This window comes from Sycon ciliatum, chromosome 1 (assembly GCF_964019385.1).
Source record: "Sycon ciliatum chromosome 1, ocSycCili1.1, whole genome shotgun sequence".
Lineage (NCBI taxonomy): Eukaryota > Metazoa > Porifera > Calcarea > Leucosolenida > Sycettidae > Sycon > Sycon ciliatum.
This window is the reverse complement of record NC_088643.1, coordinates 67,612,097-67,627,047: the sequence shown is the minus strand read 5'-3', so window position 1 is coordinate 67,627,047 and position 14,951 is coordinate 67,612,097. Positions and strand designations below refer to the sequence as shown.

The window sequence follows — 14,951 nt, the reverse complement described above, 5'->3', positions numbered from 1 at the left end:
CGAGTCGATGGGACACTGTTGCTGCGTGTGGTGTGAACGTGTTGTGAAATCAGTGCGTCGCGAGCGGATTGACTGAGTCACTCCACTGGGTGTGTCTATTGACTGCCGCACTGCTCTAGTCATGAGGTTGGTTTCCATTTGCCACTGCCAGCAGTATCAAGAGTACATAAACCAGAGTGTGCAATTCGGGATGGTTCCTGTGAGAGCGTAATTCGTGCAGTGCGTCATTTCTGACGGCTCATCCCGTAGTATCTGTACGCGTTGTGGTAAACTCTTGACCTAGTGTACGCATATTGCGAGTTTCGAGTAGATACGAGTCGTACCATGGAAATGAATCCGTCTCTCACAGGGAGCCCTACACATACCCGTGGTATGTGTAGGGCTCCCTGGTCTCTCAGGGAGGTGGGTTGACTGGATCGGGATCCGGATTCGTACAATCGAACAAGTACGAATTTGGCGAATCCGGGTCTGGATGCCCGCCATGAACGCGAGAAAAGGAAGAGAGGACTCGGGAAGTCGAGAGGGCCTCCTTCGTGCCTGTCCTCGTGGTGGTGCTGGGAAAGCCGCCACAGTTTTGTACAAGCACTTGGCTGCTCTTATCTCTGAAAAGAGAAACGACCAGTACAGTAGAGTCGCGCGCCCAAGAACGTTGTTTCGAAGGGGTTAGCCTGGGACAGCAATCTGGCTGCGTTCCTATCACGTTCTTAGAAACAGTGCGTACTGGATCATAATATTATGTGTCCCGCAAGCTGCCAGAAAACCAACACCGCCGTTCTTAGCTTTAGGCTGTGGCGTTCTTTGTATTTCAGGCTGGACGTTCTTGGGCTCCACGTTCTTCAGCGCGCGACTCTACTGTATTCTGCCACCACATGACCATGGCGTGGATTCGCACTCGGCTGTGCTTTGCGCTGGTGAGGTCGAGCATCATGTGTTTGCGCGGTGCCAGATCGTCCAAAGTCACGCTACCTCCAGCGAGATCCGGTTGCGGAGGCACGCCTGCAGCCTGAGGCATCTGACTAGCTTAAAAAAAACACACACATTTAGGTTGCTTGTGGACTGAATTTCACTTGTTTTATTAAGCTGTGTTCACAACTGGCGCGTGGACGCGGTACGCTTGCGGTTCATGCGCCCCCAAACGCGCGCTCAGCCTTTCACAAAAAACAGCAATCCGAGTCGTATTTAGCGCGTGCGACACCTTCGAGTACTAATTTTTTGACCCCGCCAGTCAAAGTGACTGGCATGTACGCTGATACGCGCTGAAAATTCCAACATGTTGGAAGTTCCATTTCGGCGCGTTTCCGTACGCATGGCGCCCCAAAAGCCAGCAAAAATACGCACAAACGCGTGGTTTCACGCGTACATGCGCCAGTTGTGAACACAGCTTTAGTGTATAATCATTATCCATATAAAAATCGCTCTGTGAGCGGTTCTGAAAAACCTTTACTGGTACTGCCCTGTCGTAAAAGTAAGAAATTAGAACTGGCCCATTGTCCCCCCAAATGCGAACTGATCCACCTAAATCGCGAATGACGGGACCCGAACGCACCAGTAGCACGAGGTCGGGAGGGCACAGGATCACGGCAATTATCATAGGGTAACACCAGTAGTAGTAGTAGAATTTATTATTTTGATAGGGAAGCCTACCGCTAGTACAGTACATGGCATATGGTCCGGATCAACGTCCCCATCTGCATCCACAGGTAGGAACCTCGTGCTACTGGTGCGTTCGGGTCCCGTCATTCGCGATTTAGGTGGATCAGTTCGCATTTGGGGGGACAATGGGCCAGTTCTAATTTCTTACTTTTACGACAGGGCAGTACCAGTAAAGGTTTTTCAGAACCGCTCACAGAGCGATTTTTATATGGATAATTTCAGCTCTTTTTCCGTTCCCTCCCCACCCCAACCCCGAAGGTAAACATGATGACCACGTGCGCGATGTACTGTATGTAGCCATGCGACTGCAATAACACACTGATACATACCAGCCCTCCCCGCCTCGCTACCCCGCACACAGATACACAAACATGTGTATGCACACGGCACACACACGTGGCCACGCACACATACGCACATGCACACGGCACAAACAGGAAATTCTTCATGTATAATGCCATGCAAAGCAGTGGCCACCGTACTTGAGGAAGTCAGTTGTGAAACAAAAATAATTCAACTACAGCGTGTAGACAAGCTGACGGCCAAAGCACAACATAGCAAACATGACATTTGCCGAAGGATTGCAGTTTGCAGACCATGTCATGGAAGCAGCGAATACAGAATGTAATATCATACAAAGTGACAAGCAAGGACGTGGCCATCATACACCAGAAACTTGCAGAAAGTCACATATCCAACAGATAGAGAAGTGAACAGCAATCTGATACAGCCCACACAGGACAAAGCGGACCTGATACTCGTCCCAGGATCGCAAGTGGCAAACCCTTTTCAATGCTTAACATGCAGGTGTACGTTAGACGCATGAACATCTGACCGTGTCGCCAGCATACAATGTCATCACATGTTTACCCCACAAGTTACACACATGCACAGTAGAAGCACAATGAAAGCAATGGAAAAGTACGATGTGGTTGCTGAAGCATCTTCACACTTCAAATTCAGACTTCAATGTGGTCGTCACGGGATGATATACCTGCAAGATACAAGTGATGAAGAAAGAAAGCAGAAGGTCCGGTGAGGTAGGCTATGAGACACCACAAACGGTTCACCTATATGTCTGTTCAGGGCTAGTGCACTCACACGGAGAATTGTCATAATCGAGCATTTCCCAAACTGAGAAGTGCAATGAAATCCACTTGCATGCACAGGAGCAATTTTGCAATAATTATTATGATGCGCAATTCGACACGATCTGCGATGCTGCGTGCGATGTGCCCTGCTGTCATGATAGTGACAGTCACCGCAGTATGTTTTGTCAACGTCGCCCGTGCACTCTTCTGTCAAGTCCAAAGTGCTCACATACTTGGCAATGTTTTTGCAGTGATTAACTTTTATCCTAGTTAGGCCCCGGTCACACCGAAACAAGCCACTTTGGGCTTGTTATCGCTGGCGCTCAGCTGGCTTGCGTGATCCCTGTGACGCGGTCACACCAGACCTTGAGTGCAAAGCTTGAATGGCTTGTTTTTCTTACCCGCCAAATAATTTTGAATATCTCGAAACACACCAATGTTTGCAAGAAACTGGAGAGAACGTTCGCGATCTAAAACTGTACTTGTTCTAGTGTTCAGTTTTGATGAAGAAGCAAAGGAAGCCCGGATTCTGAATTGCGAAGTCGTGCTCTTTTTATTTGTTCGGTGTGCATGGACGCGATGGTTCGGGTGGTGTTTCCTGATGTCGAGCTTTCTGCCCCGCCGGTTGCCGTTATTGAACTCATTTGCAATCCACTCTCTTCTTCGTACCCGGCTTTCTTCATGATTTCGGTCGTGAGTGTGGTGCCTTGTCTTGGCCTCAAACCACAGCTCCAACAATCTACGCAGCAGTCTAGAGGCACAGCGGCAGAAATCCATGGTCGTCGGACAAAATCCAAATCAAACTGAATACAGTGTAGTTGGGGTAGACAGACTCACGATCAAAACCAAAGGCACAGGGATAGCACGGTTCCACGGACACAAGAAAGAACATCAGTTCATCATGTCAACTACAAGGTGTGCTCTGGAGCTCCAAGCGCACTCAAATTATTTTTTGAATTTCGGCTTTCAGCCGCTTGTACAAGCTGTGGCTGAAACAAGCCGGAAAAAAACGGCTGAGAGTCAGCCACGGCTGAAAGTCGCTTGTAGGACATTTTTCAGCCATTTCCATGGTAATAGTGACGTAAACAAGCGCTTGTTTCGGCTGAACGGCTGAATCGAGCTCGGTGTGACCGCGGCCTTATGTCACGGGTAACTTTAATGAAGTACCCGCAGGCCGTGTCGATCTGCACATCGTCCACTCTCTCATGTACTTGGCCTGCTTTGTCTGTGTATCCATTTCATGTGCGATCCACAAAATCGACTAGACAGTGGGTGCAATACGCTCTCTACCTGAAGACGTTCTTCTGGCGACACCTCGCCATGTACTTGGCCTGGCTTTGTCTGTGTATCCATTTCATGTTCGATCAACAAAACCTCAATGCACTACAGAGACTAGACAGTGGGTGCAATACGCTCTCTATCTGAAGACGTGAACCATTAAATTTTTTGGAAAAGTTATACGTACACCTGAAACGTAATGAAGTACAGGAATAGAGAGAGAGTGACTACAATACGCTCTCGACCTGATATAGTGATAACGTGAGTACAAGACACTCTCCACCTGATAACGTGTTAGAAGGTAACATGTCTACAGTCCCGACGTACCCTTCCGACACGACTGTGGACCATTAATTTTTTTGAGAAGTTATACGTACACCTTAAACGTAATGAAGTACAGGAATAGAGAGAGTGACTACAATACGCTCTCGACCTGATAACGTGAGTACAAGACACTCTCCACCTGATAACGTGTTAGTAGAAGGTAACAGGTCTACAGTCCCACCGTACCCTTCATCATTCCTCATTTACCATCGCGCGATACCCTGGCACACACTGGCAACATATCAATGGGTGCCTTACCGTCGTCTAGAGGAGACGTCTTCGCAGCAATATTTTCCCTCCTGCGCATTCAGTCGCCGACGCGACAGCGTTCACGGGGCCGTTCCAGTTGCGGAAGACATTCGATTCATCGGGCCAATTCAGAAACAGGGCCGTGGGCACACAGGGGGCAGAGGAGAGACATTGTTAGTGGACAAGAAATATGCAGTGGCAAGTGGCGAGTGCCGCATGGGTGTCAAGTTGTCATGCATTTTCAGCTATTACTTACGGTCCAGCTAGTGACGTGTAGTCCTGCCATTGCTCGCTCGTCCTGGTTCCTCCTCGTTCGTCTTCCTGCACGTCTGCACTTCTCCTTCCCCACCGTTGGCTTTGCGGTACGGGGGTGCCGGATGGAATTCCCACCATGTATCCATGTACATGAAGTCCCACCATGACTCTCCATGTACATGTCCACGGCCACGTCAGCAGTTTGTATAGTACCGGAAGGAGTTCCCACGATGTCTCCAAAGGCCTAGAGCGGACGTCTTTGCAGCAATTCATTTCGCCCTGCACATTCAGTCATTCAGTTCGCCGACGATGTCTCCAAAGGCAAAGGCCTACATGTAGTACCCTGCACATTCACTCCGCCGACACGACAGCGTTTACGGGGCCGTTCCAGGTGCAAAAGGTCCACGTCAGCAGTTCTCAACTATTTCGCGTACGGGATAGTCGCCGCGACAGCGTTTAAGGGGTCGTTCCAGGTGCAAAAGGTATCCATCAATGGCACTTTGCAGTATGGGGTACGGAAAAGGGGCCTCCTCGTTCGACTTCGTCGACTTCTGCATCATGCAGTTCTCCTTCCCGTCAGGGGTACCGAAAGGGGCCTCCTCGCTGTTGTCCTTGCCGTCAGGTCCACGTCATGCAGTTCTCAACTATTTCGCGTACGGGATAGTCGTCTTTGTCGTACGCGACATCGGCGTTTACCGAGTGGCATTGGCACAAAGCGGACCGTTGACGGGGTCACGTGTCAAAAAAGTATCAACAACGTGTCGACTACGTGTCGACCACGTGTATAGCGGTACACTCAGCGGTACACTAATTCTCGTGCCATTCTCGTGTCACAAAACTGGAACATCGAGTACCAGTATGGAAAGGCTTCAGACAGGAAGCCTTTCCAATAATAACAATTTTTTGGTTTTGCCCGTACAAGAGGCTTTTCTACAGGGGTCTGGGGCTGATGGATTCGTACAATCGAACATGCCCTAAATCATGCAAACTTGGCTGATTTACGGACTGTGAAACGCGAATATTTGAGCTGTACGCAAGTCGCAGCTTGGCTGACCTCATCATAGTGACGTAGTGCACGAACTGCGCTGTTTCAGATCTGATGATATGCACAGTTGCACACTCTGGTTTATGTACTCTTGCAGTCTTGGTACACTTTACACCAGGGAGCTGTAAAATACAAAAAATACCATTTTACGACTCTTGCTTTACACGTATAATCAAGAGTATATAACCCCCCCCCCCCCCAAGAGTGTGCAGCATATGGGGTCTCCGACGGCGAAAACTCACATCACGTGTCTCAGATATGTTCGTACCACGTACAAACGAAGGATAGCGTGCGCGCAATCCGAATATCAGCGATGATCATGCTGGGGATTTGGATACGTGCAGTGAGTTTCTGTCAGAGAGTGCTTTTTTTAATACTCCACTGCTCGCTAAAAATGGGCTGGAAACGTACAACTGAGACACTGCACCACGTGATGTGAGTTTTCGCCGTCGGCGTACCCCATAGAAAGGGTATCAGGAGTTGCACACTCTGGGGGGGGGGGGGGGGGGGGGGGGGGAGGGGGTTATACTCTTGGTATAATCATGGACAGGCGCTAGGCAAGAACTCATCCACACAAATTTCCCAGTGTTTGCAGAACTCCCGGTGATCTGTGTGGGGATGGCCTGTAGACTACCCCAACTGTGACATGATGCGAATCCACGACACGATCAATCCAAGTCGACTCCTAGCCAGTTACTACTACTGTACCGTAAAATCCCGCCAGAACACCCGTCTCTCCTATCCGCCCCTCCCTGACTTCTTGTCAGGGGCGTGATTGATTGTATCCTCGTATGACTCTGTCACAGTCTGTGATGCCGTACTGTACTGCAGACGCGTGCTCGACCCCGTTGGAAATGTACGCAACAGTGCCCACCCTCTTGACCAGGGATTGCACAAACCCTGAGTTTTGACGGGTCTGTACGACTCCTGGCTCTTGACCTTTGGTCGGTGTACGAGATGCACGAACAGTTTTCGTAGGGTGAGTACTTTTTCATGTAGCACTGAATGCGGCAAGTAGGACTCGCCCATCCGCCCCTCCGCACCTGAAGCGTCGAGGAGGTAGGGGCGCTCTGGCGGGATTTTACGCTACTTGAAGTAGACTAGTGTTGGCTGACCAGGTTGAATACTTCCACATGATGGCCACTTGCCAACAGTTGTATACGGTTCATGTACTAGTACTTTGAAGTACTGCATTGCTGGGTGTTCACATGACAGTACTGCATTGCTGGGTGTTCACATGACTTTGAAGTACTGCATTGCTGGGTGTTCACATGACGATTCATTTTGCCGTTGGATACAGTAGAGTCGCGTGCATAAGAACGTTGCTTCCGAGGATTAGCCTGGGCATTCTTAGAATCAAGAGTACATGAAAACCAGACTGAGAGTGAGCAGGTCGGATGGGTTGCTGTCACGGCGGAATTCCACGATTACATCATTTTAGTGATGCAGTGTTAGGGCCTGGTCAGACTGCGGCAAAGTCGAAATAATCCTAGGATTATAATCCGAATCTCCATAGTAACTTGCCGCCAGAGCGGCAAAAGCGAGAGTTGACGCTCCAAACAAAAAGCAAGAACGGACCACGCTTTTCCGCTCCAAACAGGATTTGACGCTGATACGCCATTGACGCTGATAATCACTGATTTTTTCATCTCGATATCGAGGAGCTAATTGGCCACGGACAACAACAAAACTCATACGGATGGTTGCAAGGATTGCACTGAAGGTGTTGGCGATCCCCAAGGTGAAGGAATTTGACGTCGTTCGTGGAGATTACCACTTGACGCTCGAAATGAAGTTTGAATTTTCACTCTCCCCACATGTGTAGTGTGATCGCGATTCAAATTCTGGACGCTGTTCTGTTTTCGTCAGGCAACCAAAATTTGCCGCAGTCTGACCAGGCCCAGGAGTGTGTACAAGCAGGATTCAAGCGGGTCTCTTTCTGCACAACTGCAGCTCAATTCACGGGAAAACAGCAAAATTCGAAAAAATTCCAAAGATCCAAAAGCACCCCATTATTCAAAAAGATAATCTGGAAACCCCTAACGCACTACGCCATTTCCCGCCTCAGATCTGCGCCAAGTATGATGTAATCACAGAATTCCGCCGTGATAGACACCCATACCATAGTAGAAAAAGCCCCTAGCTGCACACTCTGGTTTTCATGTACTCTTGTTAGAATGTACTTCTATATTTCGTATTTTTCAGCAATCTGGCTGTGTTCTTAGGGCATGTTCGATTGGTAGGATTTCGATCCAGTCAACCCACCTCGGGGAGCAGGCCAGGGTTGACCGGATCCACCGAATTTTTTTGCCAAAAATCGTACTGCACATGATACGTGTACAAATGGCGGGAATAAAAGCGACGGTGCGGAAATCGTTGCTTTCCCTCATGGAAACCCTGAAAATCACTAAAATTCCAGATTCGATCAAGGGAAGGCAGTGTTGATTGGACCTAGGTGGATGCAAAGGATCCACTCAATCGATCTGGATTCGGATCCAACCAATCGAACATGCCTTTAGAAACAATTCGTTCTGGATCATTATGTTTAATGTACCCCAAAAGCCGTTTCACAATACTCCCTGGTATTGCTCCCTGGTTTCTCCAGGACTGTACAATCTCTAGGCAATACATGTATCTACAGGTGTGCTTGGTGAAACCCGATCCAAGTGCTTATTTGGTGCCCTCAACTTGCACCGCCCTTGACACCCTGGTCAGTGGAAGTGGTATGAATGCGGCTGGATATACACATAATTATACCGTAAAGTCGCGGATAAAAGCCGGGCTTATAAGCACATAAGCCGCTTTCTGCATCAGGTTTCAATGCAAACCAGGCTTGTATGCAAACCATGCTTATATGCACCACTGATATTTTTGCCAGGCAGTTTTACTACGCACTGTACATAGCGCATGCACTCTTGACCTACCCGATCCGCGCTTGCATAGAAGCCAGGCTTCTACGCGCGACAGGCTTATAATATACAGTGACCCGTTTGATTTTCAGGCTTCTATCCGCGATGTGCTTGTATGCAAACCCGGCTTTTATCCGCGACTTTACGGTACATGAATGAGTACAGTGATGTAATCGGAACTGGTCCAGGACGTCAGTTTTGCACTTCGGGTCGGGTTTCAGTGAGCGCAACTGTACATTGCAGTAGTATAGATGGGTGTAAACGACGGGAAGCTTGTCACTCAAGCTTCCTGTTGTTTACAGAGGATTTCTTACATTAGGCTGTCCCCTGTGAGAGAGCACTTTTCTTGTAGACGACAATAGTTTGACACTATTAACGGTAGTCCGATACTTCAAAGAATCTGTGATCGAGATGAATTTATCAAGGAGTTCCAATGGAACGTCACCAACACAGTACTATTCATTCTTGCCTTGAAAAAAATACTCACGGCTTTCTTGTTCTCGTTCATCAGTGTTCAGTGACTTCACTGTACTCAATAGTCTTATTTCCAGGTCGGCAGCATTTACATGTTGCACCAAGCTGCATGACTTCAGTGACATGGGCGTATGCACAGTACAATAATACTGTACTGTGACTACTGTCAAATCAGTGTTGCTTCAGAAGCAGCTTTTAACTGCGGCTGCTGCTATCTCCAGGCAAACCCTGCCACGGCTGTAAGTAGTGCAAGTCCACCTGCAAACATCGGCGTCAAGGCCATGCTAGGCTGCAGAAACACCAACAGCCAGCCCGCACTGCAGACGGCCGTCAGGATGTAAGGGAAGAGTACAGCGATATCGAACTCTTGAGTCTCACCGCCGCCAGGCCTACCTGCCTGAGACCTGGCGTGCTGGTCTCTCTGCTCCGTGTTAGGTACACCAATTACGACGTTGAGCACCGTGCCACGCTGGTAGTCGCACGTTGCCAAGGTTGCGCTGTCCGACAGCTCACGGCCTTGCAAGACAAACCTGATACGCCGCATCTCCTCCTGCTCCTCACCGAACAACAGGCTGTGCAGCAGAGAAGACAAGAGTGCGTAGTTGGATGGATAAAAATTGGAAATGGGACACATTTACAACAGGGAGACTACGAACGCTATGTCCACACCCCGACTGAGCTGTGTCCGACAATACATAAGGCATACATCCATAAATATAATGCTAGGATACGTGCACCCGAACACCTGCAAGAAATAATGTTAAGTTTACACAATCTCATATGCTAAGAGCTCAAACCCAGTCTGTCAAGATCACAAGTTTTATCGGTTGGTTTCATGACGCACCCTCTTCCAAGCTGTGTGTGTGTGTGTGTGTGTGTGTGTGTGTGTGTGTGTGTGTGTGTGTGTGACTGTGTGTGTGTGATTATGTGTGTGTGTGTGTGTGTGTGTTCGGTCCATTGTGGGTATCGGTCGTCGTCAACAGTGGGATGATCGGATCTCAACGGCCACATTAGCAGCTACATTCGGTGTTGACCCTGATATCACCCGTATCATCCGTCGCCACCGGCTTCGTTGGCTGGGTCACGTCGGCAGGATGGACGACTCACGCGCACCGAAGCAATTGCTGTTCGGCGAGCTGCCTGCCCCCCGTCCTCGTCACGGCCCGAAGAAGAGGTGGCGAGATGTGGTGTCGACTGACCTGGCGGACCTCGGCGTGACCACCTGGCTTGAGAGTTGCCAAGATCGTCCCGGCTGGAGACGAGTTGCGAGTAGCACCCCACCGCCACGGCCCGCTCCTGATCCTCTTCTATGTGTCTGTGGACGCCCATTTCGTCGACCAGGAGACCTGAAACGACATGCCAAGTTCTGCGCTCGTGTTCTCACTTGAACTTTCCGACATTCGCTATCATTGCGTACGCAATGGGCAAGATCAAGGTCAAGGTGTAGTATTGGCGCACCGTAGCGTAGGAGCACGTGACACTTTGCATGCATGACCTGTCATCTATAGAAACCTGTACGCCGGCCTGATAGACACGCTTTTTGCACACCACAGTCAATAGCCTGAATGCTTCACAGATTTTATTCTTCCTCCTGCCGCCACTCTGTCTGGTCCACACACATAATAATAGATATCACTTTTCCTACACTGTCTCCCTTGCTTTAGCAATTAGTTATGGATTCCGTTACACCGCTGGCGTCTCTTTCTCTTTCTTCATTCGCTACCTAAACATAACGTTTCCATTGTTTCTCTTCGATATTCTTTCCGCTAGTTCTCGCTGTCTTTTCCCGTAGTCTCGATCTTTCTGCCGCAAAGCCCGCTGTTCTCCGGCTAGCTATTCCGTACTCTACGCTGTCCATCTCGATCTAGCGATCCTTCTCCCTGCTCCGCTGCGCTGTTTTATCGATCTCCCCGATAGCTAACTTCCTCTATAAATTGCTAGTGTTCACAATCATTCTTTGCCTTTCCGTGATTCAGACCAAGAGAAGTACGTTCCCGAGAGTTAGGCTCTCTCGACCCCGAGTTCAACTGTGAAAGTCTGCGACTGTGTCGTAGCATTGATTGTGATCGTAGTTTAGAGAGAGAGACTTTGAGTGCATGAACTGTTGATATCGCCGATATCACACTGGTGCCAGCGGTGGTTCGTCCTCTACGTGCTTTCTTCTTTAGTCCTCTTGCTGTCTCGGTCGCTACTTGCTTGCTTCTCTGTCCACTTAGCGGTCCTCGTTCCTCTTGTCCTGAATCTCGTTCACCACCTGCGCTCCGGTCACCATGGCTCAACCTGCTCCTGCTGGTGCTGCTGCTGCTGCGCCTGCCGCCGTCCCGCGTGTGCCTCCTCACGCTATTATGCCAAACAAATTTGCTGGTTCGCTGTCGGACAGCTGGCCGACGTGGCTCAACCACTTTCAGCAAGTGGCTACCATCAATGCCTGGACGCCCGCCGAGCAGAGTCAGTTCATGGCAATATCATTGAACGACGAGGCTCAGCTTTATTACCAGTCGCTGCCCCAGGCCACCCGACAGGGCCCAGTCGCTGCTCTCATTCAGGCGCTCCAGGACCGTTTCGCGCCTGCCCAGCGCGTGGACCTACACCGCGCCAATTTCAAGGGCTCACACCAGTCCAAGGAGCAACCACTGGGCTCCTTCTGCGAGAACGTAAGACACTCTGCACGCCTTGCCTACCCAGCCATGCAGCCTGCTGATTTGGATGTCCTCGCAAAGGACCAGTTCGTCCAGGGCCTGGATTCGCGTGCCATGCGGATCCGGGTCCGCGAGCTGAACCCCGCCACGCTAGACGACGCTCTTCGGGCCGCGATGCAACATCAGGCAATCCAACGCGCGGAGACTGCCCCGGAGGAGCGCCCGCCAACGTTGCCCGCGTGTTCCGCGCAGCCATCTTCGACCAGGGACGCTCTAGCCGACCAAGTGAAGGCCCTGGCGGAGACCGTGGCCGCACTGCAGTCTGTCCAGACGGAGCTTGCCCGCCGATCTACCAGGGACACGGGCTACCATCGGCGTGACGAGCCATCACCCCGCCGCATGCCGCCCAGCCCTCGCCCTTCTACATCGTGCTGGAACTGCGGGCGAGACGGTCATTTGGCCCGGGACTGCCGCTCTGCTCCTCAACGCCAGGCTTCCCAGCCGTTAAACTGGCGCCAGCTGCGACGGTGAGCCCACGTTCGCCAGCCGTCTTCTCCTTTTGGGCTCCGGTTAGTGACCGATGTGATTTTGTATATATTCTTGACTTCGTTGCCATCGCTCTGTTTGCACTGGGTTGCATCCATTTCTGCATTTTGTTTCCTTGGCTGTTGTGTTGTCCTCCCGTTCTGTGGTGTGTGTACCGGTCGAATCCTCAGGCCTTCCGCCTTCCCTTGTCTACTCTTGTCTCTGAGATTTCTGGTTTGTGTTCCTTGCCGACTGTACAACCACCTGTGCCTGTTACCTCTGTCAATGCTGCCTCCTCATTCTCTGTACCTGCCTCTGCAGAGGATGTGTCTGCTGTAGCTCTTATTGACACAGGTTCTGCGGTATCCATGGTCAGTATGCAGTTGTATTCTCGGCTGCCGGATCACCTATCCTTGAGCAAGTCTTCCCTTCCACGACTTCAATCCGTTAATGGCTCCCCTGTCTCTGTGTTGGGTAAGCTGTCTGTGTCTGTTACTGTTGGTGGCCGTGCATTCCGTCATGACGTCCTTGTTGCTGATATCCAGCCAGAACTTGTCCTAGGGTTGGATTTCCTTGATTTGCATGCCTGTATCTTGGACACTAGTAACCGTCGACTTACCTTTGAGCCTGTGCCTGCTTCAAACAATGCCTGTCGCCTTGATAACAATACCCCACCTCCCTTCCCCGCTAACTGTCGTGTCCGCTTAACGGAGAGTATTTGCATTCAGCCCTTTTCCCAAGTCATTCTTCCTGTTGCTTGTGATGCACCACTTCCCACCGGTGACTTTCTTCTTGAGCCCCGCCCTGACCTTCATGAGGTGTTTGACATATCCGCTACTTACAGTGTTGTTTCGGGTCCCCTCGCTGAGCCTGTTCCGCTCCGTGCTGCTAGTACACACCAGGCCTCTGTCACTCTTCAGAAAGGCACTTGGGTAGCTACTGTTAGCCCTTGCTCTGTTGATCCCGAGTCATCTGCCCCGGCGGATGCCCTGCCTGTTCATGCTACCCACATTGGTTATGACGGCACCGTCCACACAAAGCCACGTCTCCAGGTCGGTGCTGAAGTGTCCGTCTTCTCGCCCGTCGTCCCGAAAGGAAAGTCGCCCAAACTACACAGCTACTGGTCCGGCCCGTTCGTTGTCCGTAAGGTGCTGGACTCTGTCACTGCCACCATCGAAGACGCCAGCAAGGGCCAACGGCTGACGGTCCACGTAAACCGCCTCAAGCCGTATATTCGGCCGCCTGAAGTGCCAGTCGCTCCTGCACAGTATACGGCCCAGATTAACCCGACCTGCGATGACGACCTACCCGTACCGCTGGCTGGCCCGCCGCCTCGCTATAACCTCCGGCCTCGGAATGCACTCCAGCGACCTCACCGCTATAGACAACCATAAATTGTAAGATCATTTTAAACGTCATCGTAAGACACCCTTATCTATATTGTTTTCCCTGCTTCATTTTTCTTTCATGTTTACTACCTGTATACTTTGAACACGAGGGCGTGTTCTCAAGAAAACAAGGTGTGGTGTAGTATTGGCGCACCGTAGCGTAGGAGCACGTGACACTTTGCATGCATGACCTGTCATCTATAGAAACCTGTACGCCGGCCTGATAGACACGCTTTTTGCACACCACAGTCAATAGCCTGAATGCTTCACAGATTTTATTCTTCCTCCTGCCGCCACTCTGTCTGGTCCACACACATAATAATAGATATCACTTTTCCTACACTGTCTCCCTTGCTTTAGCAATTAGTTATGGATTCCGTTACACCGCTGGCGTCTCTTTCTCTTTCTTCATTCGCTACCTAAACATAACGTTTCCATTGTTTCTCTTCGATATTCTTTCCGCTAGTTCTCGCTGTCTTTTCCCGTAGTCTCGATCTTTCTGCCGCAAAGCCCGCTGTTCTCCGGCTAGCTATTCCGTACTCTACGCTGTCCATCTCGATCTAGCGATCCTTCTCCCTGCTCCGCTGCGCTGTTTTATCGATCTCCCCGATAGCTAACTTCCTCTATAAATTGCTAGTGTTCACAATCATTCTTTGCCTTTCCGTGATTCAGACCAAGAGAAGTACGTTCCCGAGAGTTAGGCTCTCTCGACCCCGAGTTCAACTGTGAAAGTCTGCGACTGTGTCGTAGCATTGATTGTGATCGTAGTTAAGAGAGAGAGACTTTGAGTGCATGAACTGTTGATATCGCCGATATCACAAAGGTGTGTGTGTGTGTGTGTGTGTGTGTGTGTGTGTGTGTGTGTGTGTGTGTGTGTGTGTGTGTGTGTGTGTGTGTGTGTGTGTGTGTGTGTCACTAAGGTACACTGTCTCAGAATTCACCTTTTTAGTTCACGGATAGCAGTGGTCTCCGGTACACGTCGTTTCATCACTACCTCACGATCGCTGTCCGAGTACATTGTTTTCAACGTCACATCAATCAGGGTTGGACCAGTCACGTCCCTATCTGGCTGGTTGGCACTGTTCGTACTTTGCTCCCATCCATCCGCGTTGCCGGCGGCG

The 14,951-nt window shown here is 50.4% G+C and overlaps 1 protein-coding gene across 1 annotated transcript in view; it reads right to left on the bottom strand.

The window, feature by feature from the left end:
* Positions 1-9,052: 9,052 nt before the first annotated feature.
* The window catches only part of LOC135805035 (uncharacterized), a 6,567-nt gene continuing 668 nt past the window's right edge, over positions 9,053-14,951 (bottom strand). The window contains exons 1-2 of the mRNA XM_065319021.1: positions 14,772-14,951; positions 9,053-9,850 (exon numbers count right to left, since the gene is read on the bottom strand). The exon at positions 14,772-14,951 is cut by the window's right edge and continues 668 nt beyond it. Of these exons, the coding sequence (XP_065175093.1) occupies positions 9,490-9,850; positions 14,772-14,951 (541 nt within the window). The 3' untranslated portion in view covers positions 9,053-9,489. The remainder of the gene's footprint in view (positions 9,851-14,771) is intronic.